At 47.4% G+C, this 23,326-nt stretch overlaps 1 protein-coding gene across 1 annotated transcript in view; it reads right to left on the reverse strand.

Moving 5' to 3' along the window:
• The window catches only part of LOC148522734 (retinal guanylyl cyclase 2-like), a 118,981-nt gene that overhangs the window by 55,533 nt on the left and 40,122 nt on the right, over window positions 1-23,326 (reverse strand). The window contains exons 6-10 of the mRNA XM_088473809.1: window positions 13,220-13,351; window positions 9,246-9,326; window positions 7,791-7,967; window positions 6,220-6,376; window positions 1,114-1,263 (exon numbers count right to left, since the gene is read on the reverse strand). Coding sequence (XP_088329935.1) covers window positions 1,114-1,263; window positions 6,220-6,376; window positions 7,791-7,967; window positions 9,246-9,326; window positions 13,220-13,351 — 697 coding nt within the window. The remainder of the gene's footprint in view (window positions 1-1,113; window positions 1,264-6,219; window positions 6,377-7,790; window positions 7,968-9,245; window positions 9,327-13,219; window positions 13,352-23,326) is intronic.

Raw genomic sequence — 23,326 nt, forward strand, 5'->3', positions numbered from 1 at the left:
GGCAGGCCCGGGTAATAGGGGGCGTGGCCTAATTGCGGGAGGCGTGACCACGCCCCCTTCCCGAAACATAAAAAGATTTGCAGCGCCGCAAAGTGGCGCTGTGCGCTGGGGAGGAGAGCGCTCTGGGCCTGCTCAGCCCTGCTCAAAGCCAGGGGGGGCGCGATCAGTGTGATCGCTCTACCTCACAGGCATAGGAGACCGCTGTGGCTGCTGCTCAGCAACCACGAGCAGTCTCCACTGCAGCCCAGCACACGCTGTGTGCTGGGCTGCTGTGAGGGAGGGGGGGAGCGGTGCCGGACCTGGGCCCCCACCGGGCCCCTCAGGAAGCCCGGGCCCCGGTAATCTGTACCTGCTCCCCCCCCTCTCGGCGCCCCTGTTCTCGGGCCCCTAGATACACCCCTGCTCTGAAGACATAGACCGCGGAGTCCCTGCCTATCAATCACGCCCCAGAGTAATGGTCCAACTCATAAACTTCATTTATGGTGCAGGACACAACTCTACGGAACCCTGGAGGTGAGTTAGAGCCAAATTGGGACCTCTGGGATACATAGACCTGAAAGTATCCTCTGGACCACGGCCATAGATGGGGCTGGGATTTACAGGCTCCTTGGTATGTCCTGTTGAAAGAGGCGTGTGCTACTGTACAGACTCCAGTCTTGTCTACCCAGGGAGGATTCATGCAAGATGGCCACCGAGATCACTACTGAGCATGTGCAGGGACCATCTTGTCTTTACTGTGTATACTGACATGGTGAGAGACAGTAGTCTCCTACTTAGCACCTATGAGAGACCCGGTTAGTACTTGCATATACTGCTATACCAGCATCCAGCACCGCTACCCACAATCAGCATACACTCACCAGCTGGTGAGCTGTATGAAACCCCGATCCGCTCAAGATTTGCTCCATTACCAGTGTACATGTAACAGTGAGTACGGCTGTACCTGGTATCTATCAATAAACCAACACCACTGGTTGAGTAAACTGGGCTGTTCATAGTTTCAGTCATCCTCTGGCGTGGACCTACATAACTCTGCAATATCAACACCTGCACACACATCATTTCCAACATGTCCAAGCTACATATATATGTTGTAATGCCAACAGGACTGACCTTCAGCCGAGAGACCCGACATGCAGTATGGCGGACCTCGCACAACTACTTCTTGTAAAACAATAGCAAAGCTAAATACGTCCCCTTTGAAGGTTCCTCTCCCTGCCAGATTTTGATCTCGAAGTAATTCTGGAGCTGTCCAAAACAATTCTGTATAAGGGAAACACAAGAAAGGAATTGCATATTTGACGTCTTGAGTTTACACCAATGGTCACCAAGTAACAACAGGTACAAGTGAAGGTCATTTGCAGAATGCAAAGAAATAGTGTACTTTTTGCTGGTAATATGCACCTGGAGTTCCACCAAAGTGCATTGTGTGGGGGAACCTAAGCAGTGAGCACACTTTTCATATGAACTGGTTTCTCCATGAGTGGAGACTAGGCGTGAAGGTTAAAATGCGTTGGATGGGCCATCTGGGCACAGCAGTACACAAGCACGGCACACAGCGCTGCAGTGGACATTGCGGTCCAATAGATGCAGCGTGTCATGGGTATCAATGGTTTGAGATCCGTTTTGGGACCCTTGGGACCAGCTGAACTGGGAGTGTGGGTGAAACTGGAAGACTTCATAAGTTGCCTACTCATGGAGCAGGAACGGGCAGAAACTGAGCGTCCATGGCTATTTGTCAGTATGAGACGCCAACTCTAAACTGGACTATGCACCAGGATATCCCAGCTGTGAGAGCCTGGAACCGATCAAACAGAACTGGAACCAAATACTGGGAAATCAGATGAACACTACTATAGAGACTCAGGCCCTCATTCAGAGGCGGTCGGAGGATGCAAGCGGTCGCTCAGAAACTGGGCGGCCGCTTGCATCCTGACCGGCCGCCTCTGTTTCGGTCGTTAGGCTGTGGGTTTACACCCACAGCTCTAACGACCGCTAGGGTGATGGTCGTGATGGTCATAGACCATCGCGACCATCGGGGCTTACGACGAGACCCTTGGGTAGGGTCTCACTTGTCGTAAGCCCCGGAGAGCTTCTGGCTCTGTCAGAGCCGGAAGCTCTCCACTGACATCACTAGAGATGTCAGTGGGGCCTCCCCCAAACGGCAGGCGTTCCCATGGGAACACCTCCATTTGTGCTGCCACCCCCCCCCCCCGGCCCGCCTTCCAAACGGGGCGAGCTGTCAATCAACATCGACAGCTCGCCTCCTTTGGAAAGAGAGCCGCTACGACCGGCGCTGTCGGTCGTAGCGGGTCTCACGCATGCGCACGGAGGAGCCGGCTCCCTCGTGCGCATGCGCACTGGACAAACATCGAGGCGGCCGTGCGGTCGTAGACCGTTCGGCCGCCTCTGAATGAAGCCCTCAGAGCTGCAAAGCACCAAACCTGGAATCGAGAAACTCAGAACTCAGAACCAGTGTCAAGAATGGGGAATTCAGAACGGACAGCCACAGAGGCTGCAAAGTCCTGGAACCCACACTCCAGCGCACAAGCCTGGAATTGGAATCAGAACCCGAAACTCAGGGCTGAGACTGAGATAAGATATTTCAGACCCCCGACTGAACTAGCTGAATGAACCAGGAATACAGTACCTCAGCCTACTACAACCCTGGAACTCAGGAACACCCCTAGTATACATACTCAGAACAGGAGAAACCAGCCATGGTAATAGCCTATGCAGAACAGCCAGAGAGTCCCTCTGGTGAAAATCCAGGTAAGCACACAGGTGAGGCTGGCGGATGAAGCGATGCTTGCTGAGGCTGCACACAGGTGAGGCTGGCAGATGAAGCGATGCTTGCTGAGGCTGCACACAGGTGAGGCTGGCAGATGAAGCGATGCTTGCTGAGGCTGCACACAGGTGAGGCTGGCAGATGAAGCGATGCTTGCTGAGGCTGCACACAGGTGAGGCTGGCAGATGAAGCGATGCTTGCTGAGGCTACACACAGGTGAGGCTGGCAGATGAAGCGATGCTTGCTGAGGCTGCACACAGGTGAGGCTGGCAGATGAAGCGATGCTTGCTGAGGCTGCACACAGGTGAGGCTGGCGGATGAAGCGATGCTTGCTGAGGCTGCACACAGGTGAGGCTGGCGGATGAAGCGATGCTTGCTGAGGCTGCACACAGGTGAGGCAGGCAGATGAAGCGATGCTTGCTGAGGCTGCACACAGGTGAGGCTGGCGGATAAAGCGATGCTTGCTGAGGCTGCACACAGGTGAGGCTGGCAGATGAAGCGATGCTTGCTGAGGCTGCACACAGGTGAGGCTGGCAGATGAAGCGATGCTTGCTGAGACTGCACACAGGTGAGGCTGGCAGATGAAGCGATGCTTGCTGAGACTGCACACAGGTGAGGCTGGCAGATGAAGCGATGCTTGCTGAGGCTACACACAGTTGAGGCTGGCAGATGAAGCGATGCTTGCTGAGGCTGCACACAGGTGAGGCTGGCAGATGAAGCGATGCTTGCTGAGGCTGCACACAGGTGAGGCTGGCGGATGAAGCGATGCTTGCTGAGGCTGCACACAGGTGAGGCTGGCGGATGAAGCGATGCTTGCTGAGACTGCACACAGGTGAGGCTGGTGGATGAAACGATGCTTGCTGAGGCTGCACACAGGTGAGGCTGGCAGATGAAGCGATGCTTGCTGAGGCTGCACACAGGTGAGGCTGGCAGATGAAGCGATGCTTGCTGAGGCTGCACCCAGGTGAGGCTGGCAGATGAAGCGATGCTTGCTGAGGCTGCACACAGGTGAGGCTGGCAGATGAAGCGATGCTTGCTGAGGCTGCACACAGGTGAGGCTGGCAGATGAAGCGATGCTTGCTGAGGCTGCACACAGGTGAGGCTGGCAGATGAAGCGATGCTTGCTGAGGCTGCACACAGGAGAGGCTGGCAGCTGTAGTCCAACACTGAAGTACAGCAAACGTTGTCAGGAACAGCACAGGAATGACTGAAGCCTGTGGACCAGGAGCTATCCCAGCAGGAAGGTGTTGCTCTGGCAATATAATGTCCTCAGAGGCAAGTATAAATAGGCCGCCAAGGAAGTACATAGACTGCCAGTCATGTGAGACTGAGTGCAGCGCAAGGAATGGACTAGGACAGCTCTTAAGCCACATGCGGCTCTTCCGTTCTCATGCGGCTCCCCTGACTGACACTGACTGCCTCCTCTGATAGGCGCGCAGCTGTTCTTAGGAGGCTTGTCCTTTGTTGCAGCAGTCTGCTATGCTCTGGAGGCATCTATGGACGATGTGGTGATGCCACGCCGCAAACAGGAGGCGGAGCTCAACTTGTGACTGAACCTGCAGCCACGAGAAGGACGTGGTCGCAGAAGCCGGAGCCTTCCTATGTGACACAGACAGCTGTGGGGTTTATTATTATTTTTTTTTATTTTATTTGTGACATGCGGGTGGCTGGAGTGGCCCGTGGAGTGGGAGGGAGTGTGGGGGAAGGTGGCTGAACTAGAATGGCCCAGTGAGAGAGGGGTGGGGCTGGAGTGGCACATGGGGGTCTGCTGTTGTGACACATGATGGTCTGCTGGAGTGACATATGGGGGGTTGGAATGACACATGAGGGGCTGCTGAAGTGATACTGGGGGGTTGCTGGAGTGATACAAATGGGGATTGCTGGAGTGCCACATGGAGGGGCTACTGGAGTGGCAAATGGGGGCTGAAGTGACACATGAGGGGACTGGAGTGACACATGAGAGGCTGCTGAAGTGACACATGAGGGGGCTGGAGTGACACATGAGGGGACTGGAGTGACACATGAGAGGCTGCTGAAGTGACACATGAGGGGGCTGGAGTGACACATGAGGGGGCTGGAGTAACACATGAGGGGACTGGAGTGACACATGAGGAGCTGCTGGAGTGACAAATGGGGGCTGAAGTGACACATGAGAGGCTGCTGAAGTGACACATGAGGGGACTGGAGTGACACGCCTTCGGCGTGCGCATGATCTCGGCTCTTTGACATACCTGCAGAGATTTTGGGGCTCTTTGCCTCTGACTGGTTGGCCACTCCTCATCTGCAGGATTGCTGGCTGTTGTGTCCTGCATTGCAGAGCTTTTTCTTCCTTGCACACCCTTCTCATCTGTCTACCCCTCTCTCTCTCCCACCCCCTTTCTCTGTCCCTCCCATTTCTTTCTCGTCTCTTTCTCTACCCTCTTTCCCATCTCTTTCCCTTTGCATCTCTCTTTATTCCTCTTGTCCTCTCATTCCCACGTCTTTCTCTTGTCTCTCTCTCTCGCCCCCCAGTCTCTGGTCCAAGCAGTGTCAGTTATCTGGTGATGCTCTAAAGCAGGGGCGGCCAACCCGCGGCTTTCGCACTGCATGCAGCTCTTTCTTTGTTGTGCTGAGGCTCGTAGGAACAGCCCCCGCAGAGCCCGTGGTGGCTTGGGGGCCATTGCTATGCCACTGCAACTGTGAATGCTGGCCTCTGAAGCAATCAGAGGCTAAAGAAGCCTCTGATCGCTTCATAGGCCAGCGTTCCCAGTGATGCAGTGCGCAGGTGATGTCATGACGTCACCCGCGATATGAAGAGCCTGCGTGTCACCTGGTTTCAGTTAGATCCAGCAATCAGTGACAGCAGGAGCGTTGCCCAGAGTGAAGTCAGGTAAGTACTGGGGGCACTGCATAAGGAACACTACTTTAGGAGGCACTGCATAATGGGCACTACTACAGGGGGCATTGCATAAGGGGCACTACTACGGGGGTGGGCTGTGACACAAGGTTATGCTCCTGCAAGTGTCATACCAAAGGCGTGCGCACAAAAATAGGGCCACGCCACATTTTTGTGTGCGCATGATATCGGTTCTTGACCACATATATTTTTTAGCTCTTTGCCTCTGACTGGTTGGCCACCCCCTGACTAGGAAGTCACATGGGGAAACCCAATATGGCCGCTCCAATGCAGGAGGCCAGTTTGTTTACATCCCGCGCTGTGGAGAGCGGACCTGCTGCTGAGGTACTGGGGCAGGGTATCGCAATGTGGCGTCGTCGGGTGAGGTAAGTGGGGCTAAGACCCCAATTCGTGACAGCGATTTTGTAGACCATTTTCAGTATTCTTAAGAATTCAGCCTATAAACACACTAGGAACGGGTGACATCCCTGTACGCTTTGGCTACGGGGACATATTCATTCTATGATCAGTTACAGTATTTATTTCTGTTTATTACCTCCGGCGGGATGAGAGCATCGCGGAGCCCTCTGGTTTTCCACAATTTCATTAAATCCATAATCCGTTAACTTCAGGACAAATCTACCATCCACTACACAGTTTCGGGATTTTAGACGTCCATGTTGAAAATCTCGATGGTGTAAATATCTCATGCCCTGCGGAAAGAGAACAAAATACACATTCTTCAGATTACTACAACAAACACCGCAGGGGCTGATTCTGTCTATGGCCCTGATTCAGAGCCGGACGCTCTTTCAGCTCTGAAACAGGGCGGCTTTTTTTTTTTTTTTGCCAGCCTCCTGGCCGCTCGCTAAGCTGTGGGTGACCACCCACAGCTTTTGCGAGCGGCCAGGTGATGGTCGCGATGGTCGGGGCTTGCGACGAGACCCTTGTGGTAGGGACTCGTTCCCGCAAGCCCCTGTCAGCTTCCTGCTCTAAATAGAGCAGGAAGCTCACCACTGACATCACTGGTGATGTCAGTGGTCACTGGTGATGTCAGTGGTGCATCCCACAAACGGTAGGCGTTCCTTCGGGAACGCCTCCGTTTGTGTAGCCATCCCCCTGCCCGCCTCCAAAACGGGGCGAGATGTCAATCACATTCAACAGCTGCTCCGTTTTGGTGCGAGACCCGTAGCGACAGAGCGCCTGTCGCTGGCCCGGGTCTCGTGCATGCGCATGCCGGAGGCGGCGCATGCGCAGGGGGCAACAATCGACCCACTTGCGAGCGGGTCTGAATCAGCCCCTAAGTTCAGAGTAAGTATGGGAGGTGGTTACATTGAGCAAACAGCTTAAACATCGGTACCATCGACGCACTGCGGACAGCCATGCTTCATCTGCGGCAGGTCTGTCCAGCCGTAGACTTGGCAGCTCCCCTGACACGCTGAGAGCTGTCGTGCTGGTCAAGAGATCGCAATGCCTATTTTATACACGCCCATGAAATGGCGCTAACAGTCAGACACGTCTGTGTTTTTCTGACCACCCCCCTCGTTACCCCCCCCAAATGCTGACTAACCGTCACTCGCTTTGCGAGTGGATCCTCTGTACGTGCGTAATCGCAATGCAATCGCTGCACGTGCGCAGTGCGACTTACACACATGCACAATGGCCAATAATCGCTCGCACTGCGTAAACATCGGCCCCCTAGTGTGGGAGAACAGGGGCTGTACAAAACCCTTCACAACTTGTTAAACCTTTATAATGATTGCTGCAATATATAATTCTTACTGATTATAGAAAGTACATCTGGAATACACAAGCTAGACAGAGAAACCAAACAAAAGCAGCAGCATCACATTACATCTATATCTGCTGTATTCTTGGTAGTTCCAATACGGTAGAGTAAAACTTGTTAATTAGTATGATATATACAAGAAAATGAAATACAATAATTTTATCCTCATTATTTTCTAAACCATACAACCTCGTGGATAAAGTCATTATGAGTCTGCACCTTAGGTCACTTTTTCCACTGTGCTGACCTATAAGAGTTGCACAGATCACTATGACTAAAGGGGGGGGGGGGGGGCCTTGGCTGCAGAGCCTGCACTCAGATAAACGTCTAATGAATACCTTTATCAAATCCAGAATCAGTGAAGATTTAAACATCCAGTCCAGTTTGACGTCTTCGTTCCTAAGCAGATCCTCCAGGCTCCCTCTTGAGCAATGTTCCGTCACAATAGCAAAGATTCCACAGTCGGAGAAGAACCCCAGGAACGGATTCACATTTTCATGCCGCAAGTCCTTCATCTGCAATCAGCAACAGCACCAGCGATGTAACATGCGGTGACTCTTCCAAACATAGAGCAATTATAATGTATACTATCATTTTTCAGTGGTCCCTTTTGGGAGATTCCATAGGGGGAGGGCCTAGACGGGAGGGTTGGGGGCTGTGAATAATGACATGGTGGTCCCACCCTCCCTCTGTATACCACAATTGGCCACGATGCCGCAGTTAGCAGCGAATTGCATTATTAAGTCCCTGGACCACTCACTGGGGAAGGAACCGAGAGGCTTGTCTACATGGAAGCGTTGGAGAACCTCACTACATTGTATATTTTCATCACATTAATAAATTAGGCAAAGGAAAACTAATAACTGATCGGCTGCTCTGTGTCATAGAATATTTCTGATATTTGCATCATTTCCGAATAAAGGGCCTGATTCAGACCCACTCGCAAGCGGCTGTCCGCTCGCAAGTGGGTCGATGTTGTGCACTGCGCATGCGCACGACGGCGGGAGCTCCGTCGTGCGCATGCGCCAGACGCGATGAGCGAAGGACTTTCCTTCGCTCGTTGTGTCTGATCAAAGGGGGCGTGCTGTCGATGTTGATTGACAGTACGCCCCCTTTGGTGGGCGTGCCGGGGGCGTGCCTCCCTGACGGGGGCGTTCCCAAGGGAACGCCTACCGTCAGAAGCCGGCCCACTGACATCACTAGTGATGTCAGTGGGAGTGATTTTGGCTCTGATAGAGCCAAAATCACTCCGGGCCTTGCGGTTGAAAAACTCAACCGCAGGCTCCGGCTCGCAGTGGCGATGGTCGCGATGGTCAAGACCATCGCGGCCATCAAACTGCACGCTCGTATAGGCTGTGGGTGGTGACCCACAGCTATACGAGCGTCCAGGAGGACGCTCCATAATTATGGAGGATGGCCCTCATTCAGAGCGTGCGCTCTGCTCAGAGCGTACGGCTCTGAATGAGGGCCAAAGTTTTGTAACAAGTTAACAACTATGGCATCACTGACAAAATCAGATTATGGAAACACTCTACTACCCTGTCAATTTACGTCCCATCCAGAGCACCCAATGAAGATGCCTTCTACTCAAAAGCGATGTGGGTACGCAGGTGTTCTCATACGCCAAAGGGGCATCTTTAGGTACAACTATAAATCGGGCCCTATCCTGTTAATGGCTGTATGCAGATGGAGAATGCCAATCTGGGTGAGAATAAAAGTATGCTCCCGGCACGCCAGATAACAGTGACACAATGTAACCAGTTGCCCAGTAACCGACTGTATGTGAATCTCACCTTGCGCAATGTGCTGGTGGTGCTTGGCCGCAGCTCGTGGTAGGCACCGGGCTCAAATTTCTTCAGCCAAACCCAGTCTCCCTGTGAAAACAATGCCAAAGAACAGATGCCTTATTGCTTTCACGTACCTACAGCAAGCAGCTATACCATTTGGAATGTTGTGGGGAAGATTTACTAAAGCATCAAAAAAGGACAAGTGGAGATGTCACCCATAGCAACCAACTAGATTCTGTCTATCATTTTCTAGAAAGCAATAGAGAAACCTGATTGGTTAAAGCTTTAGTAAATTTATCCCTGTAACTTGAAGATGGATAAACGGTGAGCACCAACTTCCAAAGACTATTAATAAAAATGATAGGGGTCAGTGAAGGGACCGTTGGTGCACTTGCTTACCACAAGATTCTCGCCTTCTAATAGATTAGATGGTTCACCGAGAAAGCGGTCAGGTAGGCCTGCTGTGGGGGCCTGGTGGTGGTAATCATGGATGACTACCATAAATACCGGGGAAGGGACTACAAAGACTAATAACTTTCTATTGGCCCACCCGGTCACATGTCTCATAGGCAACGCACACAGCGCCACCTTTCACGGAAGCTGTTTGAGTAGCTCACAGGTTCTCAAACTCGGTCCTCAGGACCCCAAACAGTGCATGTTTTTCAGGTCTCCTCACAGAATCGAAGGTGAAACAATTAGCTCCACCTGTGGCTCTTTTAAAATGTGTCAGTGAGTAATGAATACACCTGTGCACCTGCTTGGTAACCTGGAAAACGTGAACTGTGTGGGGTCCTGAGGACCGAGTTTGAGAACCACTGGAGTAGCTTATGGGTGGCCCCAAGAAGCAGGCCTGGAACAGGGCCCGAGATTGCCTAGAGGACTATTAGATTAATGTTTGATCTGTGTCTCTTCCATGGGTTACTCAGGGGCAGAATCCCTTTCAATGCCTCTCTAACGCCTCCAGTGCTACCCTTACTTCCTACAATAAGTTCTCAAAATTGTGTTTTACAGGACAAAGATCCAGATATCCGAATCCACCCGAATTTCATGAATCCGGGGAAATCAGAGTTGCGGTTCTATCTCCTGAGATCTGGGTAAATCCGGGTCGCGGTTCTGATTTTTTTGCGGTTCGGAATTCGGATTTTAAGTCCGAATTTCGGGTTTTGGATTGCATAAATTACATGATTTTAGCTGTTTTTAAAACTTTTTATCTATTTTTTTTTTTTTTTAATCCAAAACCAAAACACTTTAGGGTGGTTTTGCAAAAACAAATCCAGATCCAAAACCTTGAAGGAGATACAGATCCAAAACCAAAACACAGGGGTCAGCGCACACCCCTAACACAAATGAACACAAAAATTGTCCAAGCAACAAAAAGAACATAGACAAAACACTATTCAAAAATTAATCAACCAACCAACCAACCACATTCCCTGGACCAAATATGAGATAATAATAATATGGGAAGTTTATGAAACACATACAAATATAAGTGTCCTTTAAGGCACCAGAATAGTGTTTAGATGTTGAATACTATTTTGCCAGTTCCATCTGTTAAAGAAGACTGCTGTGAAGATACTGAATAATTTTTATCCAATATGTGATGTATGTTATGGAGAGACCCCGCTGTTCCTAAAATTATCTGCTAACCTCCAAAATACACGGTCCCAGCTAATTTCTCTAGCTCTCGACTTTTATGTGAAGGTTCCCCGCTGTGTTATATGCAGGACGGCACCGCGCTCCTGTCTGTGTGGTATAACGTTTCAGTGCGCTTCTAAATTCTCCAAGATATTTTATTGTTTGAAGTGTTCATTTTTATCTACAGGCCTTGAAGTTCCACTGAAATACTAAACTTGACTATGACAATGAATAATTGTCTTCTGCATGCAACGTTAGGCGCCTTATAGATGGATAATAATATACATGTTTATGGTTTTATAGTGTTAGTTTACTGTTTGTGTGCTTTGTATTCATTGATTGCTATTATTGACTAAACAATTATTTTTTCTATATTACTTGTTATATTGCTTTATACCTGTGGAAACTAAAAGGGTCACATGCTAAATATGTGGTGCTCCCTAATTACTGAAAGTGCAAACTCACCGTAATGTATTGAAAAATATACAACAGCCAAGAAATAAGACACAGTTTGTGTAACAGTCTGCTCTTACCACTAGGTGGCACTCTGGAAGCATGCGCTTATACTGTATGTTTTTATTGATGACCCAGGACACAATGTATTAGGCACCATGGAATTTTTTTTTATTTTTGATTTACCAGTTGTGCAAAAATATTTATATCTATATTCTTCTATCAGGCTGTTATGTGGGTATGCAGTCAAAGTGTCGACATTCAGGCTATCAATCGATATTGATCGATTTACAATTGATGAAAATCGATCAACATCGATGTTGTGTGTCTGGGGCAAAATCACACATTTACTAACAGTCAATTTTTTATTTTTATTTTTTTAAGTATTAGTAAATGTGTGATTTAGACCCAGACACACAATTCGATCCAAATCAATTAAAATCGACCTATAGTAAATATGCCCCTAAGAGTGCCAGTTGCCATTTGGCAGCGCAAAGAAAGTGTTATGGTGTTAGAGGAGGAAGCCATATTGACATCACGTTGAGACATAGGGGCATATTCAATTAGAAGCAAAAAGTCCATTGCCAGACTTTTCGCCGTCATCGCTGGTTTCAGGTGCGAAATAGTATTGTGCTCGTACACGCGTATCGCCGTATTCAATTCCAAATCGGCGAAAACGGGACTCGGCGAAAACGAAATCAGCGGAAAGTGCTGTCATTTTTGGGGAAATCAACCTGACACCCCCCAAAAGAAGCTCTGACATGGGGATCACTATGGGTACCCCCTAATAGCACTGCTAAAGGTATTTGGGGTCTTTAAATGGTCTCAATAGGTGCTGCTTGGCGTCTTTTGGAAAGTGGTGAAGAATAGCATTTATCCACTTTTTTGGGGAAAAATAAGTAGTCCCATCAAATTTGGGGTACATTAAAATGGGTACCAGCGTATTTTAAACTTGCTGATGTGAAGATTTTTAAAAAAGTGAACAATCCACCTGCTGCAAGCACCTGCAAACAAAAAGATACATGGGGCATACTTGGGGACCCCCCCCCGAGTCTATTTCACTAGTTTTAAAGTTTGTCCCCCAACTTTTTTATTTTTGCCCCCAAAACGAAAGTACTTTTTTTGGGTGTCCTATGGTACTTTTTAAATTGTTTTTGACACGGAATACCTTTGCGGTCCAAGGGGTGCAGGGTGGTTTTTGGAAGTTTGCACCCCAAAACCCCAATTCTGCACTTTTTCTCGCCACCTATTCATAGGTGATACTTTTCCGCAGGTCCCGATGCACTGACTTTCAACACCGGCGAAAAGTCAGAACAATTGAATACGGGGATAACTGGAAAGCAGCGAAAATGACATCATCGGCAAAAATTAGTATCGCCGATAACGGCTTTTCACCGGCAATTGAATATGGCCCATAGTGTGGAGCATAATCATACCTCCCTACATGACCCATTCCAGGAGGGACAAAACGCTCCGTTCCAGGACTTCGCTCTTACTTTTTGATTGCTATCACCTGTGATGAAACACCTTTCTCATCAATTACCTAGTTTAACACATGTGATGGCGATCATTAAGTAAAGGCCCCCATACATCAGCAATTGATTGCAGCAATCGTGCAATTTGCAATCGATTGTGTATAAAAGTCTTTCCCTTTTTCAATTGATTGCAGATTGCAGAATTGCCACAATCGATTGAAAAAGGGAAAGATATTTATACACAATCGATTGCAAATTGCACGATTGCTGCAATCAATTGTTGATGTATGGGGGCCTTAAGAGGGAAGTCCAGGAGCAGAGCATTGTATCCCTTCTGGAATGGGTCATGTAGTGAGCTATGCAGGGTCTGCAGGTGACAGGTGCACATTCAAATATTTTTCGCCAATACCTTACCTCATAAACGGCCACATTGGAGTTCTCGTGGTTGGCTCCCACACTTTTAGTAGACCCAGAGCGAGCTATGGATCTCATACTTTTGCAGTCAGAGACGCTTTTGGTGTCGCTGATATTGTCGATATTCAGTTTCTGTAAATGAGAGCAAAGTTCATATGAGCAGCTTATGTTATGTCTTTACTGTTGCCATTATTACACCAAGAAGACATCCTGAAACATAGACAGAGGCTGGAACCAATCGCGTTTTCTGAGCGGTGTGAGGGTTTATCATTTCCCTGAAATGTGCATCTGTTCTGATAAGTATATGCTAGCAAATAGACGTAGGGAAGCAAGTTATGCCGTAAAAATATTTTCTGATAAGTTTTTGAATAATAGAATTTATTTTTATGCTCTTTGAAAATGTTAAATTTGTTATTAATTTGCAATAACAAGTGATCCATTGGCTATTTATACTCTCTCACTACTGTATTAATACTTTGTAACAATACAATGCAGTATGAACTTGTTCTAGTTAAATAATACTCAGTGCTTTAATTTTGCAGTCGGCGAGTCTTATTGTGAGTCTGATGTAAAAGTGCAGGCATATGCAAAGTCCTCAGCTGCGTTAAAACTCTGCTCTGTTCTGTGATGTTACCTTGCAGTATCCATTCCCCGCCACTAGGAGTCGCCAGGCTTTTTTTGTTATGTGAGCTGCAGTACTGGTCCCTACCAGAGGTGCTGCTCTTCTGACTTTTGTACCCAGGTGTCAGATAACACAGGTCTACGAAATTTAAGGTATTGAAAGCTTTTTTAATAATACTTTTATATTCTTAATTATACCCCTGTGTACATCAAGAAATAGTATAATAAAAATTTTTACCACATCACATTTACCAACAGTATAAGGGGGGTTACATACATTTTAAGAAAAAACAAGAAGTTTAATTGTTTTTTACATATTTATTGTGAAATACGAAAAAGTGTACAGATGATATCACTGTGTTTTTGTCTTAATTACATAATAAATAACAATAAAATCAAACAATAAAAGAAACAAAACCATAATTATTGAAAAAATCATTATCTTGTTTATTTGTCTTCAAACTTCGTTTTGTCGCCTTTCGCTTATAAGCTTTTTCTGTGTTGTCTCTGTGTATCATCCAGCAGTAGTCAGCCATCATGCTGACGTCCCAATGACCCTGGTGTCTTCTCTCTACATCTTTAACGTCTTGGTGGAACCGTTCACCCTGTTCTTCACTGTAGTCTCCGAGATTATTTGGGAAATGCTCAATATGGGAATTCAAAAACTGTACCTTTAAACTCATTGCAGCCAAGGTTTCTGTAACTATTAAGCATTTCCCTAACAAATTTTGTAGTTTGGATCCTTGACATTGCCTAAAAATTTTGAAATCACTTGTTTCAACGAAGTCCATGCTGAAAGTTCCACAATATTCATTACACGCCAGAAATGTTCATCTTTTATTAACTTTCTAATGTCAGGACCTGTAAAAATGTCTTCCTTCAGTTCAGCATCGTATAGGTTATGGAATTTGGTGCAAAGATATTTGAAAGTTTCTCCATCTTTAGGCAGTGCTTTTACACATTGTTTCCTCAGTCCTAATTTTATATGTAGAGGTAGAATCAAAACTTTATTTGGATCTACTAAACTGGATTTGATGACATTATTTTTTCCAATTTCTAAACTTTATCGAGCTGGCCAATTGTTTTTTTGCCAATGTAAATTTTTAGCTCTGCTATCCCATTGACAAAGAAAACATGGGAATTTAGTGTAACCTTGTTGCTGGCCAAGTACCATGCATAAAATTTTAAGATCTCCACATATTAACCAGTTGTGTCTTGCATATCCAATCAGTTCCAAAACATGTGGACCTTAATTTGGCACTGGGCGGGGGAAAGTTTTATGATGAGAACTGAATTGCAACGTTCTATACTACTGACTGAATTCATTTCATACAATGTTTTATAATAAATGTAGGCAGAATACATTTATTACTTTAAAGAATATGAAAAAAATGATTTATTCATAAATACACGTTTTGCCGAAAAACGTGATGTGATATGCAAAATCGGGAATAATTTTCGTGTTCAGAAGCCAAAAATCTATAAGTATCACATAAATTCATTAAAAAAGCTTTTATAGGCGAAAAAATATCTCCATTGAATAGGAGGTGAAAAAAATGCAAAATATTTATTTTGGGGTGGAAACGTGCGGAATTGACTCAGAACTCTTGGGACAGCCCCCCAAAGCACAAATCAGCCAAAAAAAAAAAAAAAAAATTACCACAGAACACCCCCAAAAAATATAATTTTTGTGGCAAAAACGTAAAAAGTGGGGGGACAAGTATAAAAACTAGCTAAATAGGGTTCTTGGGGCGCTGTAAGGAGGGACCAGGTGTTTTTGGGATTGCAGGTGCGTGTATGAGTGTTTTTTAAAAGTTCACTTTAGAAACACAAAAATATGCTAGCACCCATTCTCAAGTACCCCAAATTTGACTGGACTACTTATTTTCACCCAAAAATACTGTTTTCTATCATTTTTCCAGCACTTTTACAAATAAGCAGCTAGAAAGATTTTAACACAAATTAATGACACAAAGGCCCTTAATTAGGGCTAATAGTACACATCTGTACTGATTTCCATTGTCAGTGCATCTTATTTTGGGGTAAAGACTGATTCCCCCAATGTTATCAGTACTTTCCGCCCGTCCCGCATTCGCTGCTTTCCGTTTTCGCCTGCTTTGGAATTGAATTAGGCGAAAAGCGGTGACGTGCACGGAAAGATTTCACCTCTGAAACAGGCGAATGAGGAGGAAAGTCGGACAGGCGAAACTTTGCCGACTTTTCGCCTGTAATTGAATAAGGGACTAAGGGCCTGATTCAGAGCCGGACGCTCTGAAAGAGCGCCCACTCTGAATCAGGGCGTTTTTTTTTTTTTATGTGCGTCCTCCTGTATGCTCGCATAGCTGTGGGTTACCACCCACAGCTTATGCGAGCGTCCATGATGATGGTCGCGATGGTCAAGACCATCGCGACCATCGGGCTTGCGACGAGACCCTTGTGGTAGGGTCTCGTCTGCCGCAAGACCTGGAGTGCTTTTGGCTCTATCAGAGCCAAAAGCACTCCCACTGACATCACTAGTGATGTCAGTGGGGCCGGCTCCAGACGGTAGGTGTTCCCATGGGAACGCCTCCGTCTGGGCAGCCACGCCCCGGCACGTGCACCAAAGGGGGCGTGCTGTCAATCACCATCGACATCACGCCCTCTTTGGTGCGAGACCCTTAACGACAGCTTGGCCGTCGTTATTTGGGTCTCGCGCATGCGCACGACAGAGCAGCCTCCGTTGTGCGCATGCGCACTTGGGCAACATCGACCCGCTTGCGAGCGCTCAGTGCTCGCGAGCGGGTCTGAATCAGGCCCTAAGTTTGCCTGAACTCAGCACTCATTGCTGGGTCAACAATGTATTCTGTCTATATGTTTGGATCAATGTTCCTGCAAGATCTCTGAATTGCTGTTAATGTTTATGTGCCTGCCATGTAGGGAACTCTGATACTTCTCAGGTAATCCTCCTGCTGTGTAGTATTACCATTGTTTCTGGATTGTGTTTCTGTTGCTCCTCCTCCTATTTTTTTTTTTTTCAATCACGCACACACAGAGGATTCACTCACAGTGAGTCAGCGTTTGGGGGAGGTAATGACAGATAGTCAGCGTTTGGTGGAGGTAATGGGGAGTGGTTAGAAAACGCAGGTGTGTCGCACCATTTAAACACTGTTTTCTGGACATCCTTGCTCGCAGCAGGAGAGCCCTCTGGGTGTCTAGAGACCTGCTGTGTCTGCGGCACCTTAGACTTTAGGTGTCCATCCACTAGTAGATCAGGGAAAGACGGTACGATTACGATGTCGTAATCGTACCGTCGTTCCCCTACAGGGTGCAGTGCCTACAATGAACGATTGATCGTTCAGTGTAGGCACATTAATCATCCCCGAACATGGCCAATCTGTCATTATTGGCAGATTGACCAGCATGTTCGGCCGATGATTGATGTCGGAAACGACCAGCGGGAGCGCGCATCGCTGGTCGTTTCTGACATTTGGATGCACAATTTGTGCAGGATTTGCGGCCGATTACTGAGCGATTGCACGATTACGATGTCGTAATTGTGCAATCGTACAGTGTAATCGGCTAGTGGATGGGCACCTTTACTCAGAAGGCTGGTGGCCATCTGATCTGTGCTCAATGTTTCCGGTTTTGTGGGCTAGCAGCAGATGTGAGATGCTGTCAGTAGGCGGCTCTAAACACTGGACGGCGGGTGAGACATTAGCATATTATCACTATTGCAATCCCTGGCAAATTGGAGCTTTGATGGCATTTGTGTGCAGATCTGAATCTGGCCCTCTGTGTACTTCTGCCATTATTATTGCAATACTCCTGTAAACCTGTACTCCTGTAAAGTTCATTTATATTGCTAAATTCATATCAGCCCTAAATAAATATCTTCATATATTCCACCATACCCTGTGACTCCTTGTTCATCGCACCCATGGGGTTCATAACAGGCTGCCAGATATACTACCTTATGCTAATGCGACTATCTGTCCATCTACGTGAGTATTCGTGCGGCTTTATGCATTGCTCCGCCCACAGTCATAACCGTCATCATTTTATGGACACAGCAATCCGGCCTTACAGAGAGCAAACCATTCATTCTCGTATCCTCCATGAAGGTGTGTATGCATAGGACCTCATTCAGAGCCGGACGCTATTTGCGCTCGCTCGTTCAGAAAAAAGGGGTGGCTATTCAAATGAACCGTTCGCTCTTTGCGGTCTGTTCACGCCTCTAGGTCTGATCAAGCGAACAAAACATGCGGTCGTTTTTTGGAAAACTACGCCCCCTGGCCGCTCGCATCCTACGTCATGTCCGCTATTTATTAGATTAATCGAGAACATTGAACAGCGTATGAACTGCTCGCTATTCTTGTGGTTGGTTTTTCCTACCGCAATCTTGCGAGCAGTTCAGGCTATAAAATAACCCAGTGACGTGGTCAATGACGCTGCTGTATTAATTATGCACACCCATAAAACGCCCGTTTTGACCTTTAAGCACGCCTGCGATCGGATCTCCACTCCCCGTTTTCAAGCACCTTCCCCTGTTACCACCCACATACGCCTCCTCCTGTCACTCAAAATAGCAGGCATTCGCTATTTAGCGAACAAACGATTTTCGGTTGCACTGACTGGTTCGCGCATGCGTATTACGATCCGTATGCATGCGCAGTTGTGCAAACATCGCTCGGAACGAACGAGCGGCCGCTTACGAGCGGCTCTGAATCAGGCCTATAGTGTGTAAGCAGCCTGTGGTGTATGCCTAGTGTGTAAGCAGCCTGTGGTGTGTATGCATAGTGTGTAAGCAGCCTGTGGTGTGTATGCATAGTGTGTAAGCAGCCTGTGGTTTGAAAGCAGCCTGTGGTGTATGCCTAGTGTGTAAGCAGCCTGTGGTGTGAAAGCAGCCTGTGGTGTATGCCTAGTGTGTAAGCAGCCTGTGGTGTGTATGCATAGTGTGTAAGCAGCCTGTGGTTTGAAAGCAGCCTGTGGTGTATGCCTAGTGTGTAAGCAGCCTGTGGTTTGAAAGCAGCCTAGTGTGTAAGCAGCCTGTGGTGTGTATGCATAGTGTGTAAGCAGCCTGTGGTTTGAAAGCAGCCTGTGGTGTATGCCTAGTGTGTAAGCAGCCTGTGGTGTGTATGCATAGTGTGTAAGCAGCCTGTGGTGTGTATGCATAGTGTGTAAGCAGCCTGTGGTGTGTATGCCTAGTGTGTAAGCAGCCTGTGGTGTGTATGCATAGTGTGTAAGCAGCCTGTGGTGTGTATGCCTAGTGTGTAAGCAGCCTGTGGTGTGTATGCATAGTGTGTAAGCAGCCTGTGGTGTGTATGCATAGTGTGTAAGCAGCCTGTGGTGTGAAAGCAGCCTGTGGTGTATGCCTAGTGTGTAAGCAGCCTGTGGTGTGTATACATAGTGTGTAAGCAGCCTGTAATTACTTCTTGTGGCTTATATTTCGGGGAAGAGGATGGCTCAATATCAGGCCCAGTGTAGGGTGTGTTCCATGATAAGTAGCACTACCCGATTCCTTGTTGACGTGCAATATGAGAATTATTGATGAGGCCAGGGTCTGCATCAGTGGATGCAGATTTCCTGGCCTCACAAGTGATCCGCCCAGTCTGTGGGAAGCTTTAGCTTACGCAGCCTGGTCAATGGAGCTCTTATTGGGAGAGCTGTCCTCTGCGGTTTTCTTCATGCATACCGGAGTAATTATGTGGGGAGTTTTACTGGGACGGCACACCTGTCAAACCATAACGCAGGTGTCCTAAGGCGCGCTCAGGGAGGGCAGAAACATCCCATGGAGCAGAAGGACAATCCGGAGAAAAAACTGCACGGTGGTAGCAACACTAGGCTGTGACATACTGAGCTGGTGACTCTATAAGAGTTGAAACACGTAATTAAGGCCGGCATGCATGCCATGAGTTGTGGGATGCATCGCATGCAAAATATGATGCTTAGTGCATCTCGCCCATAGGGGTAAATTTATTAAAGGTCGATTTGGCATTTTGAGTGATTTGAGGTGCGATTTTCATTCAATTTGTATTCGATTCTGCTTTTGGGTATTTACTAAAGGCCAAATCGAATGTAAAATCAAACTTCAAATCGAATTTTTAGTCAAATCAACCATCGGAAAAACATTGGTACTTTTACATAGCCCAACACACGAAACCCTTATTTACTATCATTTGATTTGAAATCGACCTCAAAATCGGACTTCAAATCGAACTTCAAATCACCAATAAAATAGACCTGCTTCATGCTTTCGATTTGAGCATGAGCAGATCGGATTGACACAGATACATGTAGACATCAGTGAGATGCCTGCCTGTATCTGACTGTAAAAAGTAATTAAACAGTTAAAAGTTTTAAAAAAATTGACGTGAGGTCCCCCCAAATCAGAACCAGCCCCGGACTGTTCAAACTAGGGGTGAGCGGGTTCGGATTTCTGAAATCCGAACCCCCCCCATCTGAGGCCGATCCGAGTCAGGCTCGACTTTTCCCGCCTGACGCGGATCTGAAATCGAGGCAAAACGTCATCATCCCGCCTTCCGGGTCTCGCGGGTTTTGGATCCTATATAAGGTACCCGCGTCGGCGCCATTTTCTCACTAGGCTGTGGACAGTGAAGAGGGAGGGTGGGAGTTAGGGCTGGCTGGGCTGTGTAGTGTAGTGTAGTGTTATAGTGTAGTGTAGTGCAGTGTAGTGTTGTGCTGTGCTGTGCTGCTGTTGTCCATAGGGGCTGTGTCCACTACTTCAAAGTCCATAGGTGCTGGCTGTGTTGTGCTGTGCTGCTGTTGTTAATAGGGGCTGTGTCCACTCCAAAGTCCTGTGCAGTGTCCCAGTCCTAAAGGGGTGCTGTAGTGTTGTCCAGGGGGTGCTCTGTCCGTCAGGTGTGCTGCCCCCAAGTGCTAAAAAAAAATATATTTTTTCTGTGTTTGTGAATTGTGTGCGCAGTAGCCACACGTGCATCAACGAAGGAGCAGCGCCATGCGTGCGCCTGTGTCCCATAAGTAAAAGGCCGGCTGGCTTGTCCGTTAAAGGGTGCTGTAACCCCCAAAGGGCACTCCAAACAAAATAAAAAAATATATTTTTTTGTGTTTGTGAATTGTGTGCGCAGTAGCCGCACGTGCATCAACAAAGTAGTGCCAAGCGTGCGCCTGTGTCCCATAAATGAAGGGCCAGCTGGATTGACCGCTAAAGGGCGCTGTAACCCCCAAAGGGCACTCCAAACAAAATACATTTTTTTTTCCTGTGTTTGTGAATTGTGTGCACTGTGGCTGCACGTGCATCAACGAAGGAGCAACGCCAAGCGTGCGCCTGTGTTCCATAAGTAAAAGGCCGGCTGGCTTGTCCATTAAAGGGTGCTGTAACCCCCAAAGGGCACTAAAAACAAAATAAAAAAATATATTTTTTTGTGTTTGTGAATTGTGTGCGCAGTAGCCGCACGTGCATCAACAAAGTAGTGCCAAGCGTGCGCCTGTGTCATAAGTAAAGGGCCGGCTGGCTTGACCGTTAAAGGGTGCTGTAACCCCCAAAGTACTCTCCAAACAAAATAAAAAAATATTTTCTGTGTTTGTGAATTGTGTGCGCAGTAGCCGCACGTGCATCAACAAAGTAGTGCCAAGCGTGCGCCTGTGTCATAAGTAAAGGGCCGGCTGGCTTGCCCGTTAACGGGTGTTGTAACCCCCAAAGTACACTCCAAACAAAATAAAAAAATATTTTCTGTGTTTGTGAATTGTGTGCGCAGTAGCCGCACGAGCATCAACAAAGTAGTGCCAAGCGTGCGCCTGTGTCCCATAAATAAAGGGCCGGCTGGATTGACCGCTAAAGGGTGCAGTAACCCCCAAAGGGCACTCCAAACAAAATAAAAAAATATTTTCTGTGTTTGTGAATTGTGTGCACTGTAGCCGCACGTGCATCAACAAAGGAGCAGCGCCAAGCGTGCGCCTGTGTCCCATAAGTAAAGAGCCGGCTGGCTCATTTCTTAAAGGGTGGTGTAACCCACAAAGTGCACTACTCTCCAGCAAAAATAAAAAAATATTTTCTGTGTTTGTGTGCGCCTTAGCCGCACGTATATATCAATATAACATAAATGGAGGACCAAACTTTCTCCGATAAAAATAAAATAGGGAAAGATCAAGAACCACTTCCTCCTAGTGCTGTTGCTGCTGCTGGGAGTGATTCATCATCCCAGAGAGGAAGTAGGAACACCACTACTTTTACAAAACAATTGACCCTCCAACAGTCCTTAGCGAGGAGGATGAAGTACGACAGCAGTCATCCTGAAGCAAAACGTATAACTGAGGCCTTGACTGCTATGTTGGTGTTAGACGTGCGTCCGGTATCCGCCATTAGTGCAGTGGGATTTAGACAATTGATGGAGGTAGTGTGTCCCCTGTTACAAATCCCGTCTAGATTCCACCTGCATCCTCAAAGCAGCAGCGACAAGCGTGCGTCTGTCTGTTAAAGGGTGGTGTAACCCTCAAAGTGCGCTCCACAAACAATAAAAAAATTCTTCTTTTTTTTCCTGTCTTTGTGAATTGTGTGGGCTGTAGTCGCACTTGCATCCTCAAAGCAGCAGCGACAAGCGTGCGTCTGTCTGTTAAAGGGTGGTGTAACCCTCAAAGTGCTCCAAAAAATAAAAAACTATTTTTTTTATGTGTTTGTGACTTGTGTGCAATGTAGCTGCACGTGCACCAACACAGTAGCAGCGCCAAGCGCGCGCCTGTGTCATAAGTCAAGGGCCGGTTTGGACATCTGGTCCGGACTGAAGGACGTGCCAACAATTTCTGACAAGTCTACTGTCACTGCATATGATACTGTCCTCAAAGCAGCAGCGACAAGCGTGCGTCTGTCTGTTAAAGGGTGGTGTAACCCTCAAAGTGCGCTCCACAAACAATAAAAAAATTCTTTTTTTTTCTGTCTTTGTGAAATGTGTGGGCTGTAGCCGCACCTGCATCCTTAAAGCAGCAGCGACAAGCGCGTGTCTGTCTGTTAAAGGGTGGTGTAACCCTCAAAGTGTGCTCCACAAACAATAAAAAAATTCTTCTTTTTTTTCCTGTCTTTGTGAATTGTGTGGGCTGTAGCCGCACCTGCATCCTCAAAGCAGCAGCGACAAGCGTGCGTCTGTCTGTTAAAGGATTACAAGTAGGCATGTCAGACAGTCCGTACATGTACTGGCAGGAAAAAGAGGCAATTTGGAGACCCCTGTACAAACTGGCTCTATTTTACCTGAGTTGCCCCCCCTCCAGTGTGCACTCCGAAAGAGTGTTTAGTGCAGCCGGGAACCTTGTCAGCAAAAGGCGTAGGAGGTTGCTTCCACAAAATGTGGAGAAGATGATGTTCATAAAAATGAATTATCAACTTTTCCAGGGAGATCAGCCTCCAGAACGTACAGAGGGACCTGTGGTGGTGGATTCCAGCAGGGACGAATTAATACTCTGTGAGGATGAGGATGTACACACTGAAGAGGGTGAGGAATCGGTGGATGAGGAGGATGAGGATGACATCTTGCCTCC

This window comes from Taudactylus pleione, unplaced genomic scaffold (genome assembly GCF_031769625.1).
Source record: "Taudactylus pleione unplaced genomic scaffold, aTauple2 ptg000140l, whole genome shotgun sequence".
Classification (NCBI taxonomy): domain Eukaryota; kingdom Metazoa; phylum Chordata; class Amphibia; order Anura; family Myobatrachidae; genus Taudactylus; species Taudactylus pleione.